This window comes from Lucilia cuprina, chromosome 6 (assembly GCF_022045245.1).
Source record: "Lucilia cuprina isolate Lc7/37 chromosome 6, ASM2204524v1, whole genome shotgun sequence".
Classification (NCBI taxonomy): Eukaryota; Metazoa; Arthropoda; class Insecta; order Diptera; family Calliphoridae; genus Lucilia; species Lucilia cuprina.
The window spans coordinates 62,597,393-62,612,274 of NC_060954.1; the positions used below are offsets into that span (position 1 = coordinate 62,597,393).

The 14,882-nt window shown below is 29.9% G+C and overlaps 3 protein-coding genes across 3 annotated transcripts; 1 reads left to right on the forward strand and 2 right to left on the reverse strand.

Annotated features, from left to right (window-relative positions):
• Positions 1-3: 3 nt before the first annotated feature.
• Positions 4-1,701, forward strand: LOC111675894. Its single transcript, XM_046953979.1, has one exon. The coding sequence runs from the start codon at positions 316-318 to the stop codon at positions 1,048-1,050; it is 735 nt and encodes a 244-aa protein (XP_046809935.1). The 5' UTR covers positions 4-315; the 3' UTR covers positions 1,051-1,701.
• A 181-nt stretch (positions 1,702-1,882) lies between these two features.
• On the reverse strand, positions 1,883-3,724 carry LOC111675917 (zinc finger protein GLIS2 homolog). Its single transcript, XM_023436785.2, has 2 exons — positions 3,039-3,724; positions 1,883-2,894 (listed from the first exon to the last, which is right to left on the reverse strand). The coding sequence occupies exons 1-2, from the start codon at positions 3,575-3,577 to the stop codon at positions 2,060-2,062; spliced, it is 1,374 nt and encodes a 457-aa protein (XP_023292553.2). The 5' UTR covers positions 3,578-3,724; the 3' UTR covers positions 1,883-2,059.
• Positions 3,725-13,732: 10,008 nt separating this feature from the next.
• LOC111675940 lies at positions 13,733-14,526 on the reverse strand. The gene has a single exon (XM_023436822.2). The coding sequence runs from the start codon at positions 14,316-14,318 to the stop codon at positions 13,905-13,907; it is 414 nt and encodes a 137-aa protein (XP_023292590.2). The 5' UTR covers positions 14,319-14,526; the 3' UTR covers positions 13,733-13,904.
• Between the last annotated feature and the right edge of the window lie 356 nt (positions 14,527-14,882).

Sequence of the window (14,882 nt, forward strand, 5' to 3'; positions counted from 1 at the left end):
AACTTTTAAACATCAATATGTAAGGTGTTTTATTCATTCATAGTTTTTTATATTTTAAATTTTTGGAAAAAAACTGGAAACTTGTTCTAACTTTAGTTTAACTTCAGAGTCAGAATGCTAAGTTCAAGCATAAAATAATTATAAAACAAATATTCCCGTCTCTGACAAAATCTTTTATGAAATCATTTCATGGTGAATGATAGTAAACTGTCAAATGAATCGAAAAAGTTCGCGCTTTATTACGGTACAATTGAAGTTGTGAAATTTTTTAAGTGGAATAAAACTAAAAATTAATTAAAATTTGTGAATTTAAAAATGATTCTATCTGGTTATCAATTTATGGTTAAATCGATTGCAAACCAAAGACCTACTCTAAACAATATATGGAGTGAAGTTTTTCCAGCGAATGGACCTCAAGCAAAATCTCTTATTGAAATTTCGGGCGCTTCAGGAACTGGAAAGAGGATTCTTCTATATGAATTAATGGCGCGAGCATCACTACCAACCTATTACGGCGGCAAGTATAGTCAAATAATTTTTGTAGATTGTTGTCACAAATTTGATTGGGATTTCTATAAGGAATGCGTAAAAAACGTAATTAGTCAAAATGTTTTGTTATGCTCACAAAAAGCCGTAAAATATAATTACGGATCAATCATACATTTACCCTGTTACTTAGCCGATCAATTTGAGTTTGCCTTTGTAGACATTGAAGAACTGTTGTGGGATTATAAAAAAGTCTCATTACTGGCCATTGATGGCTTAGATACATTTTACTGGGATGACTGTTATACCCAGCTGCAACGTATGACCACGCACTACAAGAAATTGTTGCAGCGTTTAAAGTCTTTGTGCCAAGAACACAATATTTGTTGCGCCTATACCGTGGATGTCAACTATATTTTACCAAAATCAAAGATAAGCGCCTTTTTCCCACATTCATTAATTGACTACAAATTGAAATTAGTGAAGCACAGCGATGGTCGACGATATTTAAATGATTCACCTATAGAAATAAATAATAATGGTATTGAATTTATTAACAATTAAAATACACACATGTAACTATACAATCTGTGATTTAACATCCTACACCAGCTATTTAAGTGTACTAGCACACCCTTTGGTGTTTGAATAGTGGGTGTTACAAAGAAAACTTAACCAACCGGCTCAAAAACATTTTTTTATTTAATTTTCTAACCAAGAACATAGGGCCATTTTCAGAATCGTTTAAGCAATGTGCGTCCGTCTTGTAATCAAACTAAAAGTCGCAAAAATTTCCAATCAATTCTAATTCTCAATAATGGATTTATGAAAAATATCATGTTTTTGTTGTAAAATTTCTTTATTAATCTTGTTAAATTTCAGAACATTTTTAAATGTAGTAACTACTTTCTTATATTCATTTCTACGAAATTAAGGTCTTTAATAAAATAAATCGTAATTTCTTTTAACGTTTGTTAAAGTTTTGTAATTTGCAAGATAATTATTTTAATGACAACCTTCAATAAATCCATGCCCCTTCATAAATTGCTTATCTAAAGTTAATTGTTTTTTTGCTCTGCAGTGCCTACAGCTACAAGCGAAATTATAGTACATATATTGTAAAAAATATAATTGCATAACACACTGTAAAAAAATATTGTTTAAAAAAAGAAACTATATTTCATTCTTTCCTTTCTTTGCACAATTGCTACTACTGTTACGAACACAACTGTTTTGTTGAATGTCATTCATTAATAAAAAATTAATACTGATAATCTTCTTTAAGAAGTAATAGAGAAAACTATAAGGTTTATAACCAAAAATTAAAACAAAGTATTTTTTTTTTTGATATTTTATAATGCATTCCTTATTTTCTAAAGAACAAATTTTATTTAAATTATACTTAAAATAATAATAAAAAAATGTTTTTATTTTTAAGAAAACAAAAAATTATAATAAAACTAAGTAGGAAGACTAAAGTCAGACTAGAATTTAATATGGCTCATATTATATGTATGCAAAATTCTTAATAATACTCTTAAAACTTTTGATTGAACGCATAAGACCGCTACACTCAACAACGTTTGACTCTAAGGTCGAGAGGTTTATCTGTAGTTAAATCTAATTGCAAACTGTAATCAGCAGTTTGCTGATACGCAGTTGGATTATGATGATGTTGATAGTGGAGGGAGTCTTTAAATTCGTGTTCTTCGTGTAACCAATAGGATTCTTGGTCGACTGGAGCCGAGTTTGGTGCAGAGAAACAATTAAGGGTTGCTTTTATGTGACACATTTCTTCCATAGCCATACAAAATGTATCCTGATTTGTGGTAGCTGTTACTGCATTTGGTAACATGAGATAGGAGGGATATTTATGTCCTGCTTCCAGGGATGACAGACGAGATTCTTCTTCTACATTGTTGTGTGATATTGATTGTTGGGCATGAGCAGTAGCCTTGAAATCTACAATTTGCACAGAATGCTTAAAAGTTTTCACATGCTTACGTAACGATGAAGGATCTGTGTAGCGTTTTTGGCAGCCTGGAACTTTGCACATGTAAGGTTTTTCCATAGAGTGTGTACGTGTATGTTTAAAACGGTCCGAGGAGTTTGAGTAGGCTTTGTTGCAACCTTCAAAAGTGCAAATGTAGGGTTTCTCACCAGAGTGCGAACGTATATGTATCTTAAGATTTTCAGCTCTAGAAAAACGTTTGTCACACAAATGGCACTGGTGAGGCTTTTCCTTGGTATGGGTACGTACATGAACTAACATTTTGTAACGAGCATTAAAACCCCTTTCGGTACGTTGACATCCCGACCAGCGGCAATAGTAGAGGCCATCCGTTAATGAGGCCACTGCGTGTATTAAAGTTACATGGTGAGCTAATAATTCTAGACTATCAAAGTATCTGTAAATAATAAGAGCGGAAATAACAAATTGATAAGTAGGTTATTGCTTTTGGATAGCTAAATGTCTCATTAAGGGTAAATTGTACAGTCTACAAGTTAAAACAAAAAATTAGATGTTCTAAGAATTAATGATGTCACCTTACCTGCCACAATCTATCCAATCGCATATAAATTCGTTGTGTGAGGTTGGCGATGAAGTTCCACTGCTAGGGGTGTCATTGTGTAATTGTTGTTGCTGTTGTTGTTGTTGGTCATGGGTTTGGTGGTGGTGATGAAGATTGTGATTATTAAGTCCAGAATTAGTATGTTTGTTATCCTCTTCTAAGTTGTCATAAGAAAGATCGGCTGGCAAATATTGGGGATTTTGATCATGACCAACTTTCATAATAACCGATTGAGTGCGTTGTTGTTGGGTTTTATGCTGATGTTCAGGCAATTCTTTAGCAGGTGGCGAAGCAGTTGTATTACTAAAGCCTCTGGGAGGGGTTATGGGAGGTGTGGGGAATCTCAACTGTTGTTGCATTTGTAAAACATCCTCGTTCATACTAAAGGGCTGATATACCGCCTCTGGCCAAGCACTGTAGTTGAATGTATATGGCGGGGTATGATATGATGCATATAACGACGTTATAGGTGGTGTGTTATAGGGACTGTTGGTAAAAATCATTGTTTGATTTTCCATTATTAAATTTTTAAATGTTTTATATTTTTCTTAGAATTTTCTTTTCTTTTTTATATTATTCACAAAATTATTTTTTAAAGTTTAATATAATTATTATTATTTTTTTTAATTTATTAAATAAAAATATTTAACGTTTTCTCTAGCTCGTTGTGTGAACGACTGAAATGTTTGAGTCTCGGTACTAGTGTAATATTGTATGCGAATTGTGCGATAAGGTCTCTTATCATTTGGGCCTTTTCAGCATGTCATAGACAGGCTAGAGAGCTCTCGGTTTGGGGATATTCAGTGGGTAGTTCCATTTACTTTTCTTTCCATAATGACTGTTTTCGCTGCGTAATGGTATTCTTATTTTTTTTTTTTTTTTCAAAATGTTAAGTATGCGGCATATATTTTATCAACATTTATTTAACAATGGTGAAAATCGTTTTAAGATCATTTAATTAACCTTTTGAGGGGTAATGTATGTATGAATGCAAATTCTTAAATTAATACATTATTTTTATTTAAAAAAATATGTATATAGTAAAACTAAAGACCCAGATCTTTTAACTGCTCTCATCAATTAACGGTTTCAGTTTTATAAATTGTAAGTTTATGTTTGATTTTCTTTATAGTTTTGGAAAATTAATTGTGAAAACTGCCGTTTATATCCAAAGATATTACGATTAACGGCCTGATTAAGGCATGATATGGACAAATACATGTTTATAGAAACATTTAACATTATGTGTTTAAGTCTTTCCACTGGTATTATAATCATTAGTAGAGGAAATGAAATAATTTTAAAAAGTTTACTTTTCTGCTCCACTTGTTCTTAAAGGGTCAAATCTGGGGAGAGAGGGAGGGAAAGTGAGGTAAAATAGAATGAATATATTTTCTTGGCTCATTCACTACGTGCTATAAAAGACGATTCTATTTTTGTGTACAAACGAATACGATTTGTTTGTATTTCCACCAAGACGGGCTCTTATCTATTCTTATCTTTTGGCTAAATGAATAAAAAAAAAATCACAAACTCAGGGTAATTTACTCACGACTGCTGTTGAGCACACATGCACACACTCACACACTTGAACATGAGTAAACACACCAGCTGAACAAGCTTTGGGGGGCAATTTGATAACACACAACATACTACGTGTATTCCATGGATTTTCGTCTGCTGTACTTCGTACCTCGACGTTAACAATATACATATTGTATTAAATATTAGCTAATAATATTTTCCAAAAGTGGGTAATAACAATTGAAGAATCATATTGTTATTAATAAAACAAAATATCCATCAACAGTCTAGCCTAAAGAAGGGTGAGGGCGAACTGTTAAGGTGGCAAGTGAAGGTAACCAGATAAAGTCTTTAGTAAGCAATGTATGTGGAAAATAGTTAACAAAAAAAAAAAAAAACTATAATAATTACACGTTTTGGGTTTCATTCAATAACATACATACATTTCGCAATATTATTTAGATGGATCTATCTGTACAATAACAGTTATTAAATAGAACAATCAAAATAAAAATATCTATAAAATATTATTCAATTTTTTGTTATCTACACTTTGGTAGGACCAATTTTTTTTTTGCTTAAAATTAAAGTCTGTTCGAAGAGCATGTTTCAAAGTTGTTAAAATGGTGACGGATGATGAAGCAAAAAATAACTTTTTTTTTGTCAACTTAAAAACCTTTGAACTTGCTGTTTGTTTATACATATGTTGTATTCTTTGTTTTGGTGATAATTCTAAACCAGATTTAAGAAGAAAAAAACTCAAAACAAATTGAGTTATTTTGATTTGTGGACTATGCACACTCGTGGTATTGTGACAAATTTTCCACTATGTATTTCACATAGTCATTATTTTATCATCGCAATTATATATATATTTTTTATTAGACATCGTATGTTAAATTTTAGGTTTTTTTCTTTAATGGCAAAAACATTTATTGTAAACTATTGTCGTCGAAAAGTAAAATCAAATTATCTGTAATTGCTAGGAATGCTGGAAATGTAAGTTTAAGGCCTTTGAAAATGAAAGCGAATAAATTTTGAAATATTTAAAAAAAATGTTAAATTGATAACTAATCTTTAAGATCTAAAAGAATAATGAATAAAACGTAAATAAGTTAAAGTAAACGTTCATAATGGAATGACCTTTGTCCCAGAAATGTGAAATTATCGATTTGCTTTTAAAACGAAATATAATTAATAATAATAATTTTTTTATATTTTCTAAAAAAAAAATAACTAGAATTTTGTAAATATGAAATCTTTACAGATCTTTCACCTATTTTTTCTATATATATTTTTCATGATAACATTTGCAAATATTTTTTAAATATATTATTTGTATAATTTGTTTTATATAAAACAGCCGTTTTTTTATGAATTTCTGAAATCCAGATTAAATGATCTTTGATTCATTTTAGCACAAAAGCCTCTCCCTATAAACCTTTAAATAATAAGAAAATACCTCCCTTAAAAATAAATCTTGATAACATATACATAAATACGTACATGCATACATATATGTACTTAAATAAGATTGACATCTACAAATTTTGTCCGTGTTCGCTTAGAACGTTACAAGTCAACAATTTGTACGAAGTTCTAAAGTCAATTGGATCTTCGCTTCGTAACAACCCGAGTCATACACGGCCAAAAATTGTCAACCCGAAAAATTTTTCCTCACGGTTGAACTATTTGAACAACAATTTTGTTGTTTTTTATTATTCTTCGAGGAAAGAAATAAGAAAAAACGAATCTTCTATCTTTTTGTGAAATGTCTTCAGAACGTTAGTTGTTGTTCTTGTAACTGGATGTTCTTCCCTGGGAAAAAACTTCCGGTTCATACAGCTGTAGCTGAGTTGACAATAGGGTTCTATAGTTGAAACAAAAAGTCGACTTTTCGACTTTTTTCATTTAGTTAAAAGTCGACCTTTCGACTATAAGTATTTTATAAATAGTCGACTTTTCTACTTTTTTCGACTTTTGCCGAAATTTTCCGACTTTTTTCGACATTTTCCGACTTTTCGATTTTTTCGACTTTTTTACTATTTCCGACTATTTTTTGACTTTTTTCGAGTTTTTCCGACTGTTTTAGAGTTTTTGACTTATTTTTTCACTTTTTTAAAATTTTGGAGTATTTTTGACTTGTTTCTACAATTTTCGAGTTTTCGACTTTTCGACTATTTTCACAGACGATAGTCGGGTTATCGACTTTTTTGGAACAAAATAGTCGACTTTGACTTTTCGACTTTTTTCGACAAAAAGTCGATTGTTCTATTATTCGAAAGTCGATTTATAGAACCCTTGTTGACAATCTTTAGCCGATTAGAATTGGATCGTTCCGGAGCGGAGATACAATTGTTGTAAGAACGCAGAACGTTAGTTGTTGGTGGTGTTGATCTTATAGGCTGGATATTGAGGGTTCAATTCCCATCAGTAACTGGTAAAGGATCACACAATAGGTTCGATAATGGTCTAGAGGTTCGAACATAAGTTCGACCTCATGATCTAGAGATTTTTAAATATAACTTTTAATTTTGTAACTTTATTAATGATTATTTGTAAACTTATGGGAAAAGTCTTTATAGAAACTTAACTATAACCTTTCTTTCGAACTATGCTTATTTTTTACTATTTAACAACCTTACAAGTTACAACTAATCGGTTTTTAATTCAAATTTTCCATTTATGACAGTTATCTAACAAATGAGCATCTTAAAATCAAAATAAACTTATTACTGTGTATAGTACAAAAATCAAAACAAAACAAAAAACAAAAAAATAAAATTAAATCTTATAATCTGTTAAAAGTTCTCGCGATGTTAAACCCACAGTTAAACATGATCCGACTCAAACCAGATAGACAATTCAATCGAACCAATCGGACTTTTAATTATTTATTATAAAACAGAAAAAAATACACTCAAATATTTTGCGCTAGCCATTTGCTACAGCTAAGGAGAGCTGATAACTGATAACATTTAAATGCCCGCCATGTGTGTGGTTGGTTTTGTCTATTGTCATACTCTACAATTATATTTAAATTTAAAAAATTATGTATGTATGTATGTAAATAGAAATGCATATATGTAGATGTTCTTAAACGTTCGTTAATAGTTTAACACAGGGTGTTTAAGTTTCCAGTTTGTCTATCAGACGTAATAATGCGTCGTTTAAACGTTTATGACCGACCAGTTCATGTTCTTTTGCTTTTTCCAGTTTTCGTTTTTTTCGAAAATTTTATTTTTATTATTTAACTAGAATTCTATACAGACTCTGATTAAACGCATCATTTATTTAAAAAGAAAACAAGCCTGGAGGCCAGACATATAAACTCAATACTATTTCTCTGTGGGTGTTATCTGTTTTTATGCATACAATATATTAAACAAAAAATACATACATATACATATATGTATGTACATACATATTATGTACACATACATATTTATATACATACAAATTTATATAAAAAAAAAATAATAATAATAATGATGACCAGACTTTGTACTTGTTTCCTTTTTGTTCTTGCTATTATTGTTATTATTATTTTTTTTAATATATATTTATTTTTTTGGCGTGTGTGTGTTTGTTGCTGCATTTAACGCAATGAAAGAAAAACCTACCATGGCACAAGTTTCAGCAGACGTACAAAGTCCATTTAGGTTAACTATTTTTATTAGTTCTCAATGAACTTGTGGGTAATTTTCCAAAAAAAAAAATAAAAATAACTATAACATTTTGGAAAAGTACTCTTATACTTGTTAAATACGTTACCCCACCAACTTCATCATCACGTTTCTTTAATTACTTCAAATTTCCTAATTGTGTCGACAAGTGTGTGTGCGTGTGTGTGATAGAGGTAAGTCAGGGGGGAGTTAAATATTGTTATTATTGTGTTATGTATTTAAAATTTATTCCGAAAAAAAACAATAAAGAACAGAAAGCTTATATTAGATTATTTATTTGCTTAATGTTTGACAATATCTCGTCTAGACGTTAAACGTTATTTTTTGTTGTTAGATTTAATTTTGGCGCATGACCAAAGAAAAAAACCAAAAAACATCTTATCTTTAACAAGGACGATATTAATGAATATTGATACTTATTATTGTATATATGTATGTGTGTAAATATACACGTACGCATGTGCGGATCATCTGGTGTTTTCGAAATTCCGTTAATAGTTTATGAAGTTAACAATAGATAATGTTTTAATTTTTCTTCTGTACGCTAAGAAGATATCAAAATTGATACGAATTAAAAACGAGTACGGCAAAGACTTCGATTACCGCTATATACGTATGAATATACATACGTTTGTATGTATAATAGAGAGAATTATTTACCTATTATTCTACTTATGGTTCATTCTAAATTCGTTGTTCTATTTTTCGGTGCACCTATCATCTGTCTGTCCTTTATTCATAACAATTTATCAAAGGTTTATCGAATAAATTTTTTATGAGAAATTGTCTTTTAAACCTGTGATAAATTGTTATGAATAAAAATATGTTTATTTCAAAATTGTATACATATTTTTATAACAAGCTTATAAACGATTTAAATTTTTTAAATAGTTTTCAAAATTTATAAACATTTTTAACTTCGAAAATGTAAGAATACCCAGGAAAATTTATATTAGTTCTACAACTAGTTCTAGAACACATGATTTTAGCCTGAACTCGTACTAGCAGTCGTAATTCAGGTCTGAGTTGGGGAACAACTCTCGTGTCATCGCGACTATTTCTTAAACACGTTCAGGCTTGTGTTTGTTGCCTGGCTTTCGACGGTTTTGCGTCTCGCAAGCACTGGTGTAGTGTATTACTTCATATAACTGTTCAAAGTTATATGTTGTCTACATTAACCTCGTGCTATCGTATCACCTCAAGTGAGGTTATAAAACTCAACTGTTTAAACCCTGCTGGAGACCATTAAACCTTAACTGTTTAAACCCTGCTGGAGACCATTAAAACTCTTCAAATTTACTGGTGGAGTACCATTTAAAACTTAAATTTATTTTAAGTGTTTAAAGGTTTCCAGCTTCCAATATGAAGATATAGGTTGACTTGGAGGATTTGCTTTAAACCAATGTGGGACACCCTGGCATTTTGCTTATCAGCTCAGCCAACAATTCAAATAATCAAAAAAAAAAAAAGAACTCGTTCTAGTTTGGCGTTGATATATATATATATATATATATATATATATATATATATATATATTAATATATATATATATATATTATATATTATATATATATAATATATAATATATTATATATATAAATATTATATATATATATATATTATTATATATATATAATATATATATAATTATATATAATATTATATATATATATATATATATATATATATATATATATAGATTTATAAATTTTTGACTTTTTTTCATTTGATTCTAAGAAATTGTTTCGGAAATAGTATGCGTTCCATTGAACTAGTGTAGTAGCAATGTGTAGTTAGGTCCAAAGAACTAGTTCTTTAAAAACTATTTAGAAGTATTTAAGAACCACAACAATATTCTTAAGAACGGGTTTCAAAAGTAATGGCGACACTATTAGTTCCAAGGCTGTTGTTTAAGAATCTGAAGTGGTTCTGTTTTCACTCGTTCTGGAACAAGTTCTAAAATTTTTCCTGGGAAGTTTCCAGAAGTTATCATTTAACAAAACATGAGCAAACTACGAATTCTTTTACTGTGTATGAAAACTTCGTTTTATATACAACAAGTTCATCAGACCTTAATCCAAAATTTTGTTTAATTATTCAAAAATTTTATGTTGTTTAGCGGATTATTCAAATGTTATGATTTTTTAGTTATTTTATATTAGAATGTTATTTGTTTTTAATTTATAACTTTCCGGTTTTTTTTTTGAATGGGGCCACAACAATTTATTGGCTGTTGAAATAAACACATGTCTGTTATCTTTATGTTGCCTTTGCAATTTTATTTGATCAAACTTAGATACCAGACGTCCAGACACCAAAACAATGAGATAATATTGACGTCATCATATAGTATGTGTACAAGATATACAAAAGAAGTTAATATTTATTTTATGTCATTTCGGTGTAATAATTTATTGCTTATTATTGTTTATATATAACTTTAATAAAATAGTTAAATGTACAGACAGTATTAATTATAACAAAGAAAACATACCACAAACACTAGTCAAATAATTTATAATATTTTTTCTCTTCTAAATTATTATTATTTTTTTTTTTTAATTATTATGAAATCTTAAAATTCTATGTAAAAATTTCCAACTAAACTAGAATGCAGGTATTTCGCGAGTAATTTGTAAACACGTGATGTGTTTGTTTCAAAACGATCATCACCACTGGTAATGCTCATTATTACTAGTGCGCCAAAGGCAAGTGCCATGAAGTGGAGCGGTGTAAAGGTCCGTGGGGTCCACCTTCATTATTAGTATGATCTATTTAGAAAGACAAAATTGTATATTTAAAAATAAGAGATGCAACGAATAAAGTGTACAAACAACACACTTTCATACAGCTTCAGCCAACATACACAAACATCACTAGTGTTGATCAATAGTTGACCCTCCACGGTGTCATGTTTATTTTAATAAATTTGTGTGCATCATGCAATACTTTTTAACTCTATCATCGTATTGTAGAATCTTGTAGAAGAACAAATATTTTATGATAAATTGAATGATTTCATTATGAGTGTATTAGTACAAGGTATATTCTATTGAAAATAAGATTTTAAAATATTTAAAATTTTAAAGCGATAAGTCAAGATTTAAAAATGAATTGTCAGATCGAATGACAGATGTGAAAGTCGTTATAAATCTAATATACTTATCTAAAAAATCTATATCCATTTTATTTTTATTGTTTCTAGCTGAAACAATTACCAATTAGAGATCTAATTGGTCAATAAAGCGATTTTGATAGGCCTTCATTTGATCCTAGCACTAGTCTAAAGGGGACTTTGTATGGCCCTTTAGAAAATGTTTTAAAAATAACAAACACAATTAGGAATTAGGACAAAAAAAAAAACAATTTAATTTCTTTATTATTAAAAACAATCCACATTTTTTTAACTATTCGCTGGTGTAGAGTATCATATGGTCCGCTATGCCCGACTATAGATTCTTACTTGTTTTTAAATAAAATTATAAAATTTTAGGTCGAATTCTATTTGTATTTTGGATGAGGTTTTAGGAGAATGTTTTGTTTTCTTTAATTTTTTTTATACCTACAACACTATAGTGGTATTATGCGTTTGTGATGATGTTTGTAACACCCAAAAATATTGGTCCTAGACCCACCCTAAAGTATACCAATCGGCTCAGAATCACTTTTTGAAACGAAATTTGTCACATACCCTTCTTTTGGTTCTAGGGCGAACGCTTTTGAAAATTGCTGAAATCTCCCCATATTTACGTTAAATGTTAAAATTACATAAAAAACTTTGAAGTATACGTAATTTTATCTACCGAAATTTATAAAGATAGGCTCATATTTCCTCCTACTCTTCTAAGAGCCCTCTTGTAGAAAATCTTTTTTTGTCAACAACAAGTAAAAACATTTCGCAATAAGATTAAAAAGCTAATTAAATGTTTTTTTTTTTTAAATAAAAAACACAATTTGAACATACTGATTAGTGTAGGGTATCATATGGTGGGTCATGCCCAACTATACATTCTTTCTTGTATAAAAATATTATGCGTCAGCAATTATTGAGTCCTGAGTATAAAAATATACCCTACACCACTATAGTGGGGAGGGTATTATACGTTTGTGCTGATGTTTGTAACATACAAAAATATTGGTCCAATACCCACCTTAAAGTATACCGATCGATTCAGAATCATTTTTTGAGTCGATTAAGACATGTCCGTCCGTCCGTCCGTCTGTCCGGCTGGCTGGCTGGCTGGCTGGCTGTCCATGTAAACCTTGTGCGCAAGGTACAGGCCGCAATTTTAAAGATAATTTGATGAAATTTGGACCAAGCATGTTTTTTGGCACAAGGACGAAGCCTATTGAAAATGGTTGAAATCGGTCCATTATTTCACCTAGCCCCCATACAACCGTACCTCCCGATTTGAACTTTTTATGCTATAATTACGTCAAATATTCTGCTATCACTCTAAAAATTGGCACAAATAAGTTTTATATAAGTATAAATGATACTGCAGATTTTCGTAAGGATCGGCCTATATTTGACTCTAGCCCCCATACAAACCCCCCTTCAAAAAATTACTTAAACGTCTAAAATTGACTTGTAACCATTTGTATCGCAATGAAACTCAACAAAACTAACTGTTATTTAGAAATATATCCTTTTCCCAAATTTACCGAGGATCGGCCCATATTTGACCTATATAAAGCCTCATTTAGAAATTTTAGTTTTTTATCAATAAATGGCTTAAATATTTTGGAATTATGGTAATATTCAACATAAAAGTTTCTTTACAAAAAATAAAAATTTTATAAAAGTACAAATTGTAAAAATATACTCATGGTGTAGGGTATCATATGGTCGGCCATGCCCGACTATACTTTCCTACTTGTTTTTAAATATAATTTCCAAGGAATCATTTTAGAAATTCTTTAAAAAAACTAGTTCTATAACGATTGTAAACTGAATAGCGATCATGGAACTAGAGATCACGAAGGTTTACATTCGGCCTTGTCATAGAATCCAATAATTGTCGGAATTGGTTTTGAAAACGTCAAAAAATTATTGAGTTTTATGAAATCGTATGTTTTCGGCTTTTTGCCCATAGTAAATCGTATTATTGATCGAACATAAAACTAATTATACTAGACTTTATTTAATCTGATCATGTTATTTGATGCTTTCAATTCCGAAAATTATTGGAATCTATGACATTGTTGTAGTCCTAAAGTACTTACCTGCTCGGTAAATTAGGTTTGAATATAATAAATAATTAACAAATACGAAGTAACGTACAAACATCATTTGCCAAAGTAGAAAGAGAATAGAAAATAATCATACATATCAAACTACTACATTGTCATTTTATATATGTATATAGGTAATAAACGTGTAGTTAATTAACGCATTTTAACACAATTTTTAGTAATTTTCTTCTTTTAGATAATGATAACGAAATACCTGTGGAAATACAATATCGTTGTAAAACAAAATAAAGTATATTTTAAGGGATTAAAAGAAACACTTAAGTTCTTCATTAAAGTGAGTCGGTGTCAGATTGGTTTAATAACATAAAATTACATTTACCAATAATTTTATTTTATCAAAATAAATAAAAAGTTTTATAGAAATATTTCCTTGCGTAAGCTAAACAAATTGATCTTCATGTGCCCGTATATATTCACTTAGTTGTTTTTCCAGCAAAGGTGCTGTCATTCGGTCCACATTCACGTTGTAGCTGACAATAAAATGTCTTCCAAAACGTTTACACAACTTTTCGGCCATACGCTGGGAGTCCGTTATAATTTGAGGTCCCAAAATAAATGTACCAACGACTTGATTATCTTGTGGCATTTTCATAGCCAACGCTATTTCATCTAAACATTCCGGTTCGGCTGAGCTCAAGAAAACCATCGTAGAACCATTCATTTTTAATATGCGTATAATGTATTTTTGTTCGCCCACCAGGAGCTGACCTTGGCTGGAGGTAAATCCTTCATAGTCAGTTGTATTTAATTTCGATTCCCCACTTTGTTGTATATTAATAGCTGCTGATTCCATTGTTTTGTTTTTTTGTTTACGTTTTGTTCAGAATATGAATTACTATTGACAGAAATCATTTGTCAAGTCATTCTAGTTATGCAGACAACTCGTTACAAAGACCTTTGTTTATATAAACAAAACTTTAGTGAAATTATGTATTTTATCTCTGTCAATATAATAGAAATTTATTGAATGGAGTATTTTAAATAGAGTTTATGTTATACTTTGGGTTTTAGTTTCTATTACATTTAGAAAATGTATTAAAAGTTCAATTACTTGTTGTCAAAGGTAAAAGATTACCCATTTTCGCACAGCGCTATTTAGAGTTGTATTTAGTGGAGGAAATACACTTAGAAAAATAATGTATTTATGCAATTCGGCAGTCGGAATCAAAAAAATTACTTGTGTTTTTCATTATACTTTATGATCAGTATGTTTGATTGGTAGACACCTTAAATAATTGATCATTAAAATTCAGCTGTTTATATCCTCGTAAAGACCGTAAATACTCCTCAACTGTTCTGGTAAGTTTTTAAAGTTTTTTTGTTACCTATATAAAGATTCTTATATGTAGGTCGACTT

Excerpts from the sequence above, each read along its gene's own strand:
- LOC111675917 (XM_023436785.2), bottom strand. The coding sequence starts at position 3,577 with ATGGAAAATCAAACAATGATTTTTACCAACAGTCCCTATAACACACCA. Across the intron at positions 2,895-3,038 it reads GATTGGATAGATTGTGGCAG|ATACTTTGATAGTCTAGAAT; the intron begins GTAAGGTGACAT and ends TATTATTTACAG.
- LOC111675894 (XM_046953979.1), top strand. The coding sequence starts at position 316 with ATGATTCTATCTGGTTATCAATTTATGGTTAAATCGATTGCAAACCAA.
- LOC111675940 (XM_023436822.2), bottom strand. The coding sequence starts at position 14,318 with ATGGAATCAGCAGCTATTAATATACAACAAAGTGGGGAATCGAAATTA.